This window comes from Stegodyphus dumicola, chromosome X2 (assembly GCF_044657685.1).
Source record: "Stegodyphus dumicola isolate Sdum_Otavi_A_Nest chromosome X2, ASM4465768v1".
Lineage (NCBI taxonomy): Eukaryota > Metazoa > Arthropoda > Arachnida > Araneae > Eresidae > Stegodyphus > Stegodyphus dumicola.
This window is the reverse complement of record NC_140781.1, coordinates 160334380-160352662: the sequence shown is the minus strand read 5'-3', so window position 1 is coordinate 160352662 and position 18283 is coordinate 160334380. Positions and strand designations below refer to the sequence as shown.

Below are 18283 nucleotides of genomic sequence, written 5' to 3'. Positions count from 1 at the left end.
CTCTAAAATATCAATGATAAAAAAAAAAAAAAAAAAAAAAAAAAAAATTAATTATACGTCTTTTTAGAATTTTTTAATCTAGACGCCTTTTTATGAGCTTTTTTGTTAACTCACTGATTGTTTGTGGCTATGGTCAAAACTATCATTTTTTAAAATTATTTTCTGATAAGCTACATAGTTCAAATTTGGCATACATTCATTCTGAATGACAACACAATGTGGTGCAGCGATTTGTTTTACAATTCGATTTAGATTTTTCTTTTTATATAAAGGAATGGTTTTTCGTGGGTATCTTCATTTAACGAGTAAGCTATCAGAGATTTACTGCACCACGGGCTACAGCAGGAAAAGATATCTTTTAAATGAAGTTTATATAAACCCTTTAATATGTATTTTCTGATTCTGAGGAGGAAGCGGAGTTTTAGAAATCACTCAATTTTCAGGAATTTGACAAAACTGTTGGGGTTAAAAAAGTGATTTTTCAACTGAATAATTTGACTGAAAACATGCCATTAAGGCTAGAACAATGAGAATAAAACAAGATGTAATAAATTCATAAAATAATTATTGAATTGAAAGAAAAATCATTTATCATGCAGGTCAACAGGAATTAAATAATTCTCTTTACAGAATTCATTTACAATTTTATATCACAAGAAATAAAAGCATGGGGGCCAAAATAACGAAGCGTATTAATCGAAATGCAGTCAAAAGCACAAGTCATTATCTTTATAAATTTATTTATGCTTTTATTATTCGTGATAAATTATACATGAATTTTGTACAGAGAATTATTGCTTCTTGTTACCATAAAATAAGGATGCTGTTGTCACTAATCTCACTTGTCTAATATCAAAACAAGCCCACGAAATTCATCGTGGCAAGGAAGCAAGATTGCATCTGTCGTTGGCACCATACAGGTTACAGCACGACTTTGCTCAGTTCCACACCCAATTCTAAAGAACACCAGGGGAAGGACGGGTCCGTGGGTTTCGCACCCCTCTTCTCCTACCATCAACCTCTCGTGAGGACTTTCGGCTCGCCGCATATTTTGAGTTTCCCCATACCGCACACACATTATACATTCAAAAATATCCACGACTTATTAGGGATTCGAAACCGGGCGCTTCCTTATGGTAGTCAGAATCACTAACCACTATCATGGTTGGGTGACACCATGAAATTATATAATATATTACTTTTATTTAAGGATAAAAGTAATGTGAAATTCTTACAACTAATTTCAAATCACGCACACCTGCAACCTTACTTCTTTTTAAACTAACGTAGCATATTGCTTTCTAATAGCTTTGTATTCCATTTTGAATAAATAAATACTTGAAAAATATCTGCCATATACCCATACCTTTTGTTCAACTGCTTATTAATTCTATAAGGTGGGGAGAGGCAGGAAATTTTTACTCCACGATATAAAAATTATTTCTCGTAGCATATTATTGCAAATTATATTAAAATTTGAACACTGTACTTTATACACTTGTAACACTGTATTTTATACATAAAGTATGAAATTTAATATTCTTCATAGAAATATGGCGTCTTGAAGTTTCAACCTCTAATGCGTCACTGACTCCACATCTGGAACAATTAAAAATGTATACTATATATTCAGGCTTAACACTTTTCTGCAACAATTCTTTAATCCTCATATTTTACTTCCAACATTTTTCTGAGTTCAGTAACATCAGTTCCATAAGTTAATTTCTTTTACAGCTACTCAACTGTTCCATTTTAACATTTTCTCCCCTCTCCTCAAATATACTCCTTTCAAAAGTAAGCTGATAGTTCAAAATAATCTTATATTTATTAGCACATCCACTCCCCAAATCAAAATACTGCATTTGACAATTTCTTAAGTCTGAGAAACTATAAAAGAACTTAAAAAAAAAAAAATCACACAATTTTCAGTCACCAGTTCCAAAAACATTATTTCAAAACGAAAAAGGAAAAAAAAAAAAAATAAATAAATAAATAAATAAAATAATATATATATATATATATATACATTTGAAACAATACATTAAATAAAAATAATAAAAAGAACCACATCGAATTCAAGATAGTTTAATAGCACAACTTTAAGTCTCAAACTACAGTGCAAAAAATATATTACACAATTTGAGTAATTTTAAAGTGAACATGAAAGATCTTTTCTTACATCTTGAAATTTACTTTTTATATAATGTTTAAAAGATACCTTAATAATTAAAATTAAAAAAAATATATACAATAACTTAAATTATTCAGGTAATTTTGCTGAGTATTTAAAATGCAGAGTAATTTATATCAAGAAACAAAGATTTAGTAATAAGGAAAAAAATGTGCAGACAAACAACATTAACATTCCTTCCAATTTTGGAACTGAGAATACAACAGGAAAATAAAAAGGACTTTTGCTTTTACGCAAAAACACTATATACACAAACATAATAATACTCATTAACTAACTATACATTACTTTAATTTCACTCCTAATCTCATTTTTAGGCTACTTAAATTATATCAAAGATAAGACTAGAAAAGATAAATAGCTGAAAGACAAGGTGTTCAGATAAATAAATTGTCACCAACAGAAATTTTTAAATTCACTTAATTTTATCTCTCTGCTTCATGTAATAAACATACCAAAGACATTTTAAAAACTAAACTATTTCCAATAACTGCAAGAAAACAGTTCCTAAACTATACAGTTTTATACAGTTTATGGCCAAAAATGTACTCAGTGGCAAAGAAATAATTCAGTGAGCATAAAATGATCTTTATTAATCTTTTCATTATCAGCATAATGAGTCTTATGTTTTGGTCTGGATCGTTCATATGTTGAGCAACAAGGAGACCTTTCCTTCCATCTAGAGCAACATTTATCCATCAGGACCATTGCTCCAAAGCATACTCCTTCCTGATATCGATTGGCTAGAAAAGCATACAAGATAATTCATGAAAACCCATCAATTTTCACAAAAGTTCTTTTCTGAATTTTATGCAACCTTTTCTAAAGGCCGAGATTACAAATGAAATTTATTATATTTCTTCTAATAACCTATTAATAAACTACAAAGCTACAATGTAGTTATGGGGTTCATAAAATGTTCATAAAAATAATACACTATGAAATTAGAAGTCTACTCAAATTAATTTCCAAAGTAAATTTTTGGACAATTTCGTAAATACTTATGTGTAGTGAAAATTCAGTACATGATTTTCAGCAAAGCTACATTTTAAAACATCAAATATGGGAAGAGCTTTCTATTCAGATGCAGATACTTTTATTAAGATTTCTATAGTGATATATTATGCATAAAAATTCTTTGAATACATTATAAACTTATTTCCTATTTAGTTTGCTTCATCTTGTGCACAAAATAACTCAGTTTTGAAATATGATGCTTACAATGTACACTGATCGCTTACAATGTGTCATATTCAACTCAAATAGGATAAATTCTAGGCTAAAAATTTTCTGCAAAATACTTTTCTAAGTTAGAAGTTGAAGGAAATATGTAAAATCAAAACTGGTTATAAGCATGAATAGCAAGGTGATTACATTATGTTCCAAATCATATTTTAATTCAAACAAAATACAATTTAAGACTAGTTTATTCATTGGGATTTTGCAAAACCCTAAATTATATAAATTTATAAACTCTTCGTGGATTTTAAATTTTCCTTTCAGGATCACTAGTTTGGTCAGTTCACTGTCTTGTTTACTTTTGATTTAAATATCTTATATAAACAAATATAAAAAATGCATTATTTCATAATCTAATTAAACTGTCCTTGCTGCAGATGCCATAATCATAAAACAGAAGTCTGGATATTATCTAAATGATACAAAATAAATCAGAATCTTAGTGACATAACATATTTATTAAGCAGAAAACAGAACTAAAAGTTAAAAGTTCCATGAAGTGAAAGGAAAGAGTTCACAAAATGTAAGCTGTTGCCAAATAACTATAAGTTATATTAAAAGTTCCAACTTTAAACAATTCACATAAAACATATGGAAAAGAAAATCTGTACAATTAACCTGATATATGCTGTCAAAAATTTACTGAGTTTTACTGTATATCTCAAGCATCAATGATCTGTTATTGTAGCAATAACATAAGTTCAGTGCTTGAAATGCTTTATCCCTATTTTACTGTAACCTTTAATTACTTTGTATTAACAGACTTCAAAGTTTTTTCCTCCCAAACACACATATTTCAGAATTTTCATTCAAGATGAATTCGTCCCCCCCTTTCAAAGTAAATGTTACAGGATTAATAACAGTTTATGCTATTATATGTCTCTTGGAACATTTGTAATACCCTTTGATGATGAAATTTTTCCTGTCAGACAATACTGAAATGATAGCAATCAACAGCATTTTAAATTTCTATTTAGAACTTAGATGATTCCGTGATACCATAATTGTACAATGAAGTCGTATAATAACTGTAAAATTACAGCAACGAAGAACAGATTTAGTCTCAAGGAAAAGTACACACCACAAAGTCTGAAATATGGATGTCCAATATGCAGATTTTTTTTCTTCGGACCAGCAGCAATATATATATATATATATATATTTTTAAGAATTTCTAGAAAAAGCAAGTGTATTGTAATAGTGATTTTTCTTCCGATTAACTGAGATTCTTGTATGTCACTTTCAAACACCTGCTGGGTTAGGGTGTCACACGACGGCCAAGGACAACACACTGATTGATGTTGCATGAAAGTTTGGTCACTGCAAACTTTCAGCTCGTGAGTAATTGTGAAGAATGGGGGAGATTAATATTTTTCTATTTAACCTAAACAATATGTAAAGCCCTAAGACATTTGATTGGAGTTAAGTAATGCTAATTCCACTTCTTGGGGGGGGGCATAACATGGGTAAGAGAAAAAGAGATTCGGAGGATATTAAATTCAGTAAACCTAGCAAATTATGCTTTTCTTTAATTAATTTGATCCAGCTTATTTTTTGCAGGCTATTATTATTATTACATCTATCTCATCAAAATTAAAGTCTGAATTTTCAATTATTTTGAAAAGAGTTTTTAATTCTGGATCTGCAAAGCGAAAAAATATTTGATATTTGTCTTCCATGGCGGCCTTAGCAAGAGAAAACTGTGTTGACATAATTAGAACTGAATAAAGAGCAATTTCAAAATTAAGTATAATAGCAACCATATTTTGGGATACATTATGGACCCTAGAAAGGGAAATTTTGCCATGGAATCTGTGATGAAATGTGGACAAGTGCTAGTAAACGAAGACAGTAAAACAGTCTTCCATTGTGATGATGATGCCACGATCAGTAATCAACTAATGGTGGCAAAACCTGTAGTATAGGTTTAACCCTTGCCCAGTTTTACCAGCACACCATACAGGACACGCTGTGTTTGAGCCACTACTGATTTGCCTTCACACAGTATGGGCAATCTTGTTTCTCTATCACTTGTACTGCTTTTTCTGTATTTATTCTATTTTCAATATCAAATTAGTCATATAGATGGCGATAGTTGTCCTCTAAATGATAGTTCACTTCCTATTGTGTTTTCTCTTCTGATTGGTTCTGATTTGTGTGCTTTTTTCACATTCTGTATCATTAGACAAATTTTTATCTTTCAATGCTTAGCATTTTTGATTGTATTTCACTATTCACTTGATAATTACATCAATGCAATCTATTTCTTCTTTAAAATAATGGCTGACTTAGAGTGTATGCAGCTAATTTCTTGTGACAGTGGAAGACAGTATTATGTATCTCCATTGAAGAAAAATAGCAACAGCAAAAGAAACAGAAAAGAGACTAAGCATTTTTACCTGAACTGTGATGCTAGACTGTGCCTTTCGGCTTTCGAAACAAATGGTAAAGTAATTGTACCTTTTTATAATTACAACTGTAAATATAATATCCCTGTCTGACAGCATGTAAGAAAAAAAAAAAAAAAAAAAAGACTACTTATAGGGAAAACACTATTTATTTTCATTAAAGTAAAAAAGTTATCCTAAATGCTTAAAAATATTAGAAATGTTAATTTTAATAAAATTTTCCTATTTAAAATCGTAAAATTAATTAAAAAAATGCAATAAAAATCTGCGACAATTTTTTGATTGAATTTTGGGGAAAAATGAAATGGCTACTGATAGTGACAAGGATATTTTTGAGATTTCAATTGGCAATTTAATGGGAATTTTTTACATGACAATCACAGGACTTGAATAATGGAACTTTCAAACTAGGGGAGCTGCAGTCTCAGAGACCACTACAGGTGTTTTTCCTATCACCCCTATTCTATATTTAGTCTGACTGAGTGGATTCTCCTGCTAGCTTCTCCTTTTGTGACCTTGATAATTCTCCCATATTGGCCAACATTTTTTGCACCTGCTTCTTGCGAAATTCTACTCCATTGTCTGAGAGCAGTATGTCAGACCGCACCACCTTCCTCTCAGTGTTTACGATTTCTGTCCCAGGTGGAAACATGGCCCTGAGACTCAGTCCGAGAAATATCATATATCCTTCTAATTCGCATTATGCAGAAGTGCTGTAAAGAATTCTTGATGAAGTGGAAAGTGAATTTAGTGATGAAGATGAATGCCAAGAAGATTTTGCAAATGAAAGTTCGCATTCGATGATGTCAGAATTTTCTGAATCTGACAATGAATGCACTGAACCAGAGACTGAATCCATTTCATCTATAAAATATTATTATGAGAGGAACCGCTTGAAGTAATCATCTATTGAATCTCAACGAAATGTGAGAACTCCTGTGCATAATATAGTTCATCTTCCAGGATTAAGAGTGCATGGAAAATTGGGTGAAAATACGGATCCTAAAAGCGTTTGGGAAGGCCTTTTCACAAACGAAATATTAGAGAAAAAGAAAGAATTGAAAACTTCGTATTTATGTGTAAGTTGTAAAATGCCAGTTTGTTTGGTATGTACACAAAAATTATGTCATGAATGTGCACAAGAATATGCTGAGTAAGTTGATATCTTTTGCAAGAACATAATGGTATTACTGTAAGGTACTGTCATTTTTTTTTTTTTTTTTTTTATGTTTTGTACAATATTTGTATTTTTCATCTGAATGTATTTATCACATGTTAAATTAATGGAAAATAATTATTATTCATTAAAAATAATAGTTATTTTGATTTGTTTTGCATAATTTAGATTTGCAAGTGGTTTTTCATAAAATAAATTCATGTTGCAGAAAAGATATTCCTAATGTTGATTGATTTCTTTGTAAAATATTTTTTTTCCTGTTCGAAGATAAGTGTTTATAAAATGTATGGGTAAAATAAAATTTTAATATTTTGATTAGAACATTTTATTTAAACCATAATGAGATGCAGTCTATGTGACCACACATTCCCGGTTATGTCCCAATATTTGACCTTCCCTGTTACGGGTTAAATAAACTTACATTAAAAGAAATGTTTAATAGAATAAATACTGAGCTTTTTTTTTATAAATTTTGATTCCCTTAGTGTCATAAATCCTTCATTATTTTATAAAGAACTATTTCACGTTGCCATCTTAATAGAATTAAACCGATAATTAAAAATCAGAACATCCAATACCCAAAAAAGATTTAATGTCAAGGCAGATGTGCCAAAAAAGTGATTTTCTCCAGATAGCTGAGATTTCTGTACTTCAATAACAATATACCTGCTTGATGGATATATGGAGGTCTTAATTTCTAAAATTAGAAATACTGGAGCCCTATGGAAGATTGTGAAGAAGGAATGGGGGAAAAATAGCTAAAAATTAAAATAATTAAATAATAAATTTAAATTAAGAAAAATGCAAAGAGGGAAAGAAAAATCTACTAATTTATTAAATTAATTTTAAATAGTTAAATAGAAAAGAAAGGTATCTAACCTTGTTTTATTTGGGGCATTGGCTGGAATTACAGTTCTACTTAGGTGCTAAGAAGCAGCTCAGCCAATCTCCGTCCGAGTCCTGATTGTACGTAATGTACTATTCCAAGGGATGACAGGTACCACTCTTTTTTTGCAGCACACCAAGGAAAAAAGATAAAATGATTAAAGCTCCAATAAGGAGAATAGTGAGAATTCTAGAAACAGTATGGGGATGTGGAAAGAAATTTAACAGAGTAGTGTAGCTTTGAAATAAAGAGGGAAGAGTTCAAGACTTTCTGATCGTGATGCCTTCTTGATACAATTCTAGCCGTCAAGCAGAAATTTTCCCTGAATAAGTTTTTCTGAATACAACGTGAGAGTAAACATAAAACATTTTTGTAAAAGTGACAGGAGCAGTTACCCAGCTTGGTTACATCATTTAGAGTCTACAGGAGCTCTGTAGTAGGAAGTCACTAGCATGGAACGTGCACAACCAGGATATCACTTTTAATTCTTTGAGCAATAGAAAATTTACCCGCTCTCATAAATTCGTTGCACATCCTGGAGAATAAGCCTTTGACACATGATTGGGGGGGGCTTTTCTTCCCTTAAAATTAAGGAAAATATGAAAGGCAATAAAGGAGGCGAGTCTGACTTGTAAAGTTCCGTATTAAGCTACTCATTTACTTTCAACACATGGTAGGTCAACATATGCCACCACATATTATGGTATGTTTAGTAGCTTGGTATTTCTCTTTTGCTACCTAAGGACTTACGCTATTGATTTGACATTAGCCATGACTACACTTCCGGCAAGGTCTATAGAACAGGTTAGCTCACTTGGGTAAACAAACAAAAAGCAAGAGAATCATTAGAGTGCGACATCACTGAAGTTCGCTCTAGTCACTCATAATGGTGCCTTCGCATTACCTTTTGAAATATTTCATGTTTTTCCATGGGAAAATAAAAATTCAAATATTTAGAGTTGAAGTATATTTACCTCAAATATTCTTTACTATGTAGATTAAGTTTTAATTACAAAAATCTTCTCCCAATAATTCATTATTTCACCAAAATTCTCCAAAACTTCATCGCAGAATTTCCTATTCAAGATTTAGATACTTCTAAAGTTACTCATATTTGCTTGAGTAAAAATGAATTTTATAAGAATTGGAAAAGATGTACTTTAGTAATATTTAAATGTTGAAATAGAAGATATTCACATTAAGGCTATTTATTCTACATCAAACTCTCTGTCCAGTATTGAAAGTTGTACCAATTTGTCACTAATGTTGAAATCTAATTTCTCCGAGATTTAAATGCTTCTGCAGGACTTATTTTACATAGAAATCTTAATTATTGTCTCGAGCATTAGTTCAGATAAATTTTTATTTCTGAGAAGAAATGTATCATGTCATGTATGAATACTGTATATTCCGGAGTTCAGTGCACCCTTTTAATACAAAAAATAAGATTGAAATTTACAGGTGTGCATTATACATCAGATATAAAAATGATAGATTTAAAAGGAAAAGATGAGCTTACAAAAATTAGATTTCTACACATACCTAAATGCTTCTTATTAAGACATGACATACTTTACAAACTTAGAAAATTTTTATTACTGTATAACATGAAAAGTTACTCAACCACTGAATCCTCAATCCTCATAATGCTGAATTATAAAAATCAACTTAAGGTTTGAGTTAAGAGTTGATTCTGACACTGGCAAAACTAGTGAATCAGTCTTATTGTTATAAATACTGCTGTTATATACAGTATAAATTCACATACAAGTTCACTTTCTATATCAAGAGGAGGAATAGAACATTTAACCCAATAAATTGCATTATGTTTAATATTTAATAAAACTATGAGAAAATTAGAGCAAAAATATTTCTCTGCATTCAGAAAGGTCGTAAATTCAAACCCATCATAATAATAATCAGGCTTTTTGCATATTTGCTTGGACATATCAAAATTTTACAATACAGTTAAGTGATTTTGCATTTTTCAACACACATACCATTTCAAAAAAATATCTTTTCTTGTGTACTGACTGGCTGGTTTTTGAACTGAAAGCGGACAAATTATTTCTTTCTCATGGCATTCATATGAACTTTGGAACAGCAAGTTATAAGACCACTTGGAACATACACCAGCAGATTGATGGCAGGTCTTCTTTTCAGAAAAAAAATTATGTAATTTTTCAATTGATGTAAACTTTTTTATAACAGCATTTTTATACAGATATTTCCACCTACTTATTTAACTGGAGATTTTTTCTTCACCGCTTGTATGTGAAAACGTCTAAATTTAATCTAATACTACACTCAAGGCTTAATTCCTAAAATTAGAAATGCTGGAAAGCCATCAGAAATGAAGAACCAATATATATATACAGTCAAAAGTCGTTAATTCGGACACCCATAATTCGGAATGATCTATAATCCGGACCTCAAAACTAAAAACTTTCTGCGCATGCGCCACGTTGACACATGCGCATAGGCGTTTACGCGTGCGCGTAAGACCTTTTACGACTGCGCATATGAGTGTGCGCAAGTGCAGAATACGTTTTCGCGTGCGCGTTTTATGTATAATGGACATATAAGCTAAAATTATCTAATTATCTATTTCAGTTAATGTTGATGATTGCGTTGTTCCTTAATTTTCGAATTGGATCCGGCTTATTATTTTTTGCAGACTGTAAGAGCAATTTTATAAAAGTAAGCTTAAACTTTCGATTATATCAAATAGAATTTCCGATATATATTTTTTAATGTGTAAAGGATCTAAAGCGAAAGCATGTTTTGAAATCTGAAATCTGTTTATCAATTTCACGCTGCTCGGCGGGGGAAACGCCGCAGCAGGCGCGTAATGAATTGGAAGTTGATCTGTCAGCACTATCCTTATCTTCAGCGCAGATGTTTTTATTTTATTTGGCTTAAAATTCCTTACCAAATTTAGTATTTCATCTCGATATGCTCCGTCTTTTATATGATTTAAAACAAGTTCCTCGTCATTATAATTCACTTCCGATAGCGAAGAAAGTGACAGAGGTTATTGAAAACGAAAAAATTTCGATTGACAAATTAGTCGGTGTTCTCGACACAGCAATTATAGGACTTGAACAGCGGAACTTTGTAACTGAACAAGAAATTATGTCTGTTTAATAGAATTAAAGAGAAAGTATTATCACATGAAATGATGCAAAACTTAAACAACTTACATTGAAAGAAATGTTTAATAAAGTAAACAAATAAATATTAAGCTTTTTCTTTTTGCAGATTTTGATACCCTTTAGATCATAATTGTTCTTTATTTCATAAATTACGGTTTCATATTTTTAATTTTAGAATTTCTGCATGCCATCTTACGAGATTTAAACTGATGATCTATAATCCGGAATTGCCGAAGTCCCGACGAGTCCGGATTAACGACTTTTGACTGTATATATATATTGTTGCATTCTTACGGGGTTCATGGATTTGGAGTGACTAACGACAATTGATAAAGCATGCAAACATAATTTATTAGCCAGTATTACTCAGAACAGCTTACAGTCGTCAAGAAACTACAACAGACACGCTGAAACAATCAGCAACACAGCTTTCAAGCCATCAGGCTATAATGGTCAAGACCGCTTCACGGCAAAGTACTAGAGTACAGCTCGCAACTCTGTTCAGTTGCTCTCGGAACTCAACATACTCTTGAGAATCTCCATGCTACAACTGACAATGCACTAGATGATAGCCTCAATGATGCACACTCTCGATGCACCAACTTGTGATACATTCGACACTAGACTACTACTCTGCATAAAGGCAGGCCTATATAGCTTTTGGCCTGTCTTCAAGACATTCTGGGCCAAACCGGTAAGAATTTATTTTAGAATGTTCTCCATTTGTCTATGGAGTATTGACAATTTTGTTGTCAAATGGGTGATTTCATGCCCAATATGGCAACTCTGCCTTCCCTTGACATTTTCTGGCAACCCTATACCTGCTTTGCAGAGAAGCTATCTTACCATAGCTCGGCATTTCATAACAATATTTATATAAAATAATAAATAGTTCATTAAAATATCAAAAATTAATTAAAATTACCAAATAAATAATAAATTTTTAAAAATTCATTAAAATCAAGTAAAATAATAAAACAAATGAAAGGTGAGCAAGGTAATCAAATCACCAAGGATAAAAGGAAGGTAAGTAATCTGTTCAATATTCTTCGCATTCATATCAAATTTCACCTTTGTTTTGGCTTCTAATCAGTTTTAAGCTATTTTGATCAGATGAGTGCAGCACATAAAAACTGCTCTTAATGTTAGGATTGCATTTTGACATGAAGGATATTTCCTTAATTGCTCTTTTCAGGAAAACTGGGACATTCATTCAGTATGTACGACCAATATCAGTTTTACTAAATGCTAAATAAAATGTTGTATTAATAACAGCTTTCTCTTAGTATTTTGATTATCTGCACAATGAAGTACTACAGTTCATCTTATTTGAAGCTTCAGTGTGCTCTGGCTGTAATTATGATTTTGCTTAAAAGTTAAGATGTACCAGAACTGAGCTCTGGCTGAATTTAAGCCTAAAATACAATGAGATTTTCCATACCTTAAAATAGCTACCAATAATGCAATGGAATTGCAAAATCTATCTTCAATCACACAAATTACAATGGAATATCAAAGAACTGAGAGGACAAAAGAAAGGCTTTTTGTAATCTCATTCACTCTTGCATTATGTAGTTTGAAAAACGTGTCATGTTTTTATTTTTATATTAACTGCACATGCCCTTTAAAGTTAATTTTTCCCCCTTCCTAAAGAGGAGAAAACTAACCATCTGTTATAGGTTCTTTAAAAGTACTTCTGTTTCACTTTCAGGCATGCTTCAAATTTCTAGAAAAGATAGCTACTTAATTTTAAGATTTAATACCTTATCATACAGAAAAAACAAAGAAATTAGCTGACCTCAAATAAACATAGAAAACAGTGTTAACCTGTGTAGGCTGAAAATTCACCTTTCTTAACTACAAAGTAATTATAAATAAACAAATACTCTCTTCCAGTTACATGACAACATGCAACTATGTGAATTTCATCTAATCTGGCTTATAGCTGGATGAAAGGAAGAGAAGGGTAAGTTGATTTTGCCCATGTAAAATATCTCGTCAACTGATGCGGTAGCACAATGTCTGGGCAGAAAGAAAACTGCCATGCCCACCAGCAATTCTTTTTTTAACTTTCGATTCTAAATAAAATTTATGATTCATTGCAAAGATGTATATTTAAGATAATTACGGACTTTGCTATGTGACTTAGTTAAAAACTAACAGCATTTTTATCACAATTTTAAATATACAAGTATGCGGTGCCTGCTCTTAGATGTCTTTTCTGTTATATGTATAGAAGATTAAAAAAATTTATTAAGTCAAACTAGCAATTTTAACTTGCAGTAGTTCCTTAACTCTACATTTTAATTAGACTATTTCCTATTTCTGTCCTAAAAATAGTAACTGCTTATAATAAATTTTTAAACTGCATCATTTCCAAAATATCCAAGTCATGATTTTTAACAATGCTTTGAAACGGATATCTTACATAAAGGTTGATAATTCAGAAGCTTAAATATAATCCAATCACAATATATTGAAACAAACTATTTGCAAACCATAACTTTTTAAACTTCTCTCCCAGGCTTTCTTTTTTGAATACTTTGCATTCCTGACTTGCTTCCTATCCAGTTAACATGTTGTCAGTCATTCTTTTATTTCAAATGGTGTAAAAAGGCTCTAATGTGATGGCAAATGGGCAAAGATTGCTCCCATTAATGATGTGTTATCCATAACAAGAATATGCTTCTCAAGAACTGTTTTGTCCAGAAATAAAATATGTTTAACTGACAATGCCTACATTTGACTGAAGACTAATAGCTATGCATTATACACACCATCACCATCTAAAACATCAGCCATGAGTGAAAGTATGCATTTTCTCACCCAAATCAATACATATACACACATATTAACAACGTATTTACCAGAATAATTCCCATCAAAACATTTATTAGTCTACCCTTTTCTCTCTATATAAATGTATGCATGGACAAGATGAAATTCTAAGTCTGATCTTTTGATGCTGTAACAAAACTCGGCTAATCTTTGGAATATGGTAACAGTAGTTTGGCGACATTTTGGTAGGCGATAAAGGTTACTACCTAGGACTTTGGGAATAATGTGAGAAGTACTCAGTTTCGATTACGCATTATTTTGTGTGAGGGAAATGAGAGATCATGAGATATGTCATATGACATTAATGGACGAATTACAGTTCTTTAATCGGAAAAGGGGGAAAATCTGGAAATTTTGTATTTAGCTTCATTTTGTGTTGTGTGAAACAATGTTGGTTAATTTTTGGATCCCATGGCCCTATCTAAAGTGAATTCGAAATGGGTATTTAGTGGGGTTGAAAGGGGTAGCAATAAGTGTTTTTTAAGGTTGTGCGAGATAGAAGTAAAGATTGCTTATTAAGTTTTATTAAGCAGTATATTCTACCTGGTACAATAATATCTGATTGCTGGAAGTCATATGTCTGTTTGGAGGATGAAGGTTTTCAACATCTTGCTGTGAACCATAAGTATGATTTTAAAGATCCTGAAACAGGCGCACATACGATTGCTTTTTATTTAGTGGAAGAAATAAGAAAAGTTTATCCGCCACGTAATCAAAATTCTGAAGAAGATTAGGTAAGTTAGTATTTTTAATTATTTGAGGATATTATTTTTATGCATTGTTCTAAATGTAAGGAGTAAATAAAGTAATATGGTATTATTGGAAAATTGTTATTAGCAATGATTTAGTTTAAAGTAATTAGGATTGTAAGCTAATTTTTATTAATTTAATGTATGTGCTTATTTATATTTTAAGTAGTGTTTTTTAATTTAGTTATATTTTAATTAAATGATAGTTATTTTGTGAATTTTATGTTTGTAGGAATTTGGTATACGTTTCAGCTGAAGTAAACGTGCATGGAAATAATTTAAATATTTGACACTAAGTATTTGTAACCATTTTTAATGTTTGCGGTATAAATTCGTTGGTGACGTTTATAATATAATAGATAATTTAGAGGTAAAAGTTTTTGGATATTTTATTTATTTTATACGTGGAAATGTTCATCTTGGAAAGGGTATATACTTTTTCGCGATCAGGTAATTTCATATATGTGCTTTTTACCGGATTTAAATATTCACAAAACTTTCATGCATTTTCATGAAATTTTTCTAATTTATGAGAAAAAAGCAGTGTACATGGATATAGTGAAGAGTGTGCGCAATGCCATTTTTGTGCAATTCTGGGATGTTTTTTTAAGTAAAAATAAGTCAACGTGTACATGGTTTAGTTATATTTTAATTAAATGATAGTTATTTTGTGAATTTTATGTTTGTAGGAATTTGGTATACGTTTCAGCTGAAGTAAACGTGCATGGAAATAATTTAAATATTTGACACTAAGTATTTGTAACCATTTTTAATGTTTGCGGTATAAATTCGTTGGTCACATTTATAATATAATAGATAATTTAGAGGTAAAAGTTTTTGGACATTTTATTTATTTTATACGTGGAAATGTTCATCCTTGGAAAGGGTATATACTTTTTCGCGATCAGGTAATTTCATATATGTGCTTTTTACCGAGTTTAAAGATTCACAAAATTTTCCTGCATTTTTGTGCAAATTTTTGTAATTTATGAGAAAATAGCAGTGTAGATGGATAAAGTTAAGAGTGTGTGCAATGCCATTTTTGTGCAATTCTGGGATTTTTTTTAAGTAAAAATAAGTCGACGTGTACATGGTTTATGTGTATGTGCTATTCTGAAAAATGCGGCAAGGAGTTTGCGATTCTGCACTTTTTCCCAATTTTGCAGTTAATATTTGACATGATTTAGCAGTTTTGTTCCATAAAATTTCTAGCATAAGTGTAATTCGGATAGCAAATTGTTGGAAAAAGTGTTCAGTAAATAAAAAGAAAAGAAACATGTCTTTACTTCGTGAAGACAAAATGGCGGCGAAAAAAAAATAGAGGGTTGCTGTAGCAGAGTTGGTCCCCAAATTTTCGCCAAAAAATCGCCAAGTTACCATAATCCAAAGATTAACCAAAACCTCTAATTACACATGCTCCTGTATTCTCTCTCTTCCAATATATATAAACACAATGTAACAAAATTCGAAGTCAATTTTATGGAGTACATGACAAAAATAACAATATTCATACCATAATTTGTGATGGAATAGAAAGCAGAAGTACAGTATATTATTCAGTAATCACCAGGATGCTTTGCAGATATTTACAGTTTTGCAGTTAGTGACAGAAAGATACTGCAGATTAGATCTTAGCTTGGCATGAAAAGCAAGTTTATATAACTGATGCAAGACAAAAAACAGAGAAGTTGCTTTAATGCTGAACGAATAAACATAGCATCTATTCAACATTATTTTTTCCCAATGACAGGTACTAGCCATTATAGGCATTAGCCAGTTGGCCACTACTAAGAGTGGAAATGGTTAAAGGAGGCACCTAGGTGGCTATCACTGCCACCTAAGAAGGGACAGACAATTTACATCCATAACTTTTGTGGGACGTGAACCCGGGCCCTTCGGTAGTGTTCTTAGAAGGAGTTAGAGTCATTAACCACCTTCCCATCTGGGCGGTACTTCTCATCATTATTGCTGTAGTAAAAAGTCAACACACGAAAGTTAGTGAAATACAGAATGCTGGACAGTTCTCAGTTAGAAATCTTTATCCCCGCTAAATTATGTCACTTCATCATTTTTTACCTTATTCCAAAGATCAACCAAATTATCAGATAACTTTTTTTTTAAAATAAGGAAAAACAGAACAATAAAACAAATATTTCAATAAGTAAAAAAATGGGGATAGGAGAGAAGCATGCTGGTACCGCAAAATCACAAAAGGGATTATGACTTCTTACTCTGGTTAAAGGATGCTGAAAAATGAACCCACAGTTCTCTTAGGAGTATACGCATGCGTATATACTTTTTCAAACATAAATGTTACTTATAAATGGAAGGATTTTAAAACACTTAAACTATCTTATCAACAATAAGTGTATCTCATTGCACTTTTTTAGAACATTATTACAGCCCATTAAATTATTTTCTTTTGAAGTACTGGTATTGAAAATGTTTTTGAGTTCATTAACAACATATATTATTGTCATCAGGTATAGCTCCCTTAAATACACAGGTAACAGCCTTTACCTGAGTTGAAAATCTTACATTTCAATTTAAACATTCTGCAATATATGCTAAGTGAAAATACTCCTCATGTAAGGAATGCATTTCAAAAACATACCATGCAGTATTTTTACCACCTAATGCATTATGTTCCGATCTCTTCTAATTAGCAATGAGTGTTGGAATCTTAATACTCTTTTACTCAAACTTCAGCATCATACAACTAAACTGAGGAGAGAATGACTGACTGGTCATTAGATTCAACTATTGCATCACTTAGAACGCAAGGTTATAATTGAACAAAACTGAGTGATAAGTAGCAAATATACTGTAAGATTTACCTTTTAGACAGCGCTGCATTTCCACAGCTTTAGAATAACATGGATCTGGTGTCATTAGTTCACACAGGACTGATGCCCATGGAACTAATCCACAACCCATATTTGAGGCAGCTGAAAAAAACCCACGAAATTTGAGTTTTTCATCAAAATTTACATATTTTCCTGGCAGAAAAGTCGCAAAAATACACGGTAACAGCAAAAAGTACTCACCGCTTTGAGTATTTCAACGAGAAACCGAAGAGCTAACACAAGTTCACCCTAACAACACAAACATTGCTCAGCAATTAAACCGCAATATTGACTTCCGTAAAATTAGTGTTGCCAATAGCTTCTTCTTTAGTCCAACAATAGTCAATGAGATACATTCCGGTGACGTCGAACGTCACGTGATGTAAGAACTACTAATGTAAACAAACAAGCTTGTGCTGTGGTAGATGTGTTGAAAATTCGGAATCTTTGTTTATTTTTAATTAGTTATGAAATTTGCATTTCATCTTCAATTATAATTTCATCCGTTAATTAACTGTTCATTCATTTGGCTTCGTCAACTATTACTGTCTTGATGGCCGATGCTATTCGCACCATCGGGCCGATTAGCCGCTTGATCTATTCGCACCAACATTAATGTATGCAAAAGAAAATGCTCAAATTAGGAAGTGTTAGCCAAGTTAGTGTTTCTGTAGGGCTCTCCACTATAGTTAATTCTCATGTTTATTATCTCATGGAGAATTAAAAATTTGTATTAGGGAGTGTCTTAGATGGTTGTTATGTGCTAACAATTGTGTGTTTAGGTGGGGAGTTTG

The 18283-nt window shown here is 31.4% G+C and overlaps 1 protein-coding gene across 1 annotated transcript; it reads right to left on the bottom strand.

Annotated features, from left to right (window-relative positions):
- Positions 1–2069: 2069 nt before the first annotated feature.
- Positions 2070–17837, bottom strand: LOC118199824 (cx9C motif-containing protein 4-like). Its single transcript, XM_085809079.1, has 3 exons — positions 17691–17837; positions 17481–17591; positions 2070–2934 (listed from the first exon to the last, which is right to left on the bottom strand). Exons 2-3 carry the CDS (start codon positions 17578–17580, stop codon positions 2741–2743), a joined length of 294 nt encoding a protein of 97 aa, XP_085665205.1. The 5' UTR covers positions 17581–17591; positions 17691–17837; the 3' UTR covers positions 2070–2740.
- Between the last annotated feature and the right edge of the window lie 446 nt (positions 17838–18283).

Bases quoted from the DNA above. Each gene is read 5' to 3' on its own strand.
- LOC118199824 (XM_085809079.1), bottom strand. From the start codon at position 17,580: ATGGGTTGTGGATTAGTTCCATGGGCATCAGTCCTGTGTGAACTAATG. The intron at 2,935-17,480 runs GTAAATCTTACA...ATGCTTTTCTAG, and splicing joins AATGCAGCGCTGTCTAAAAG to CCAATCGATATCAGGAAGGA.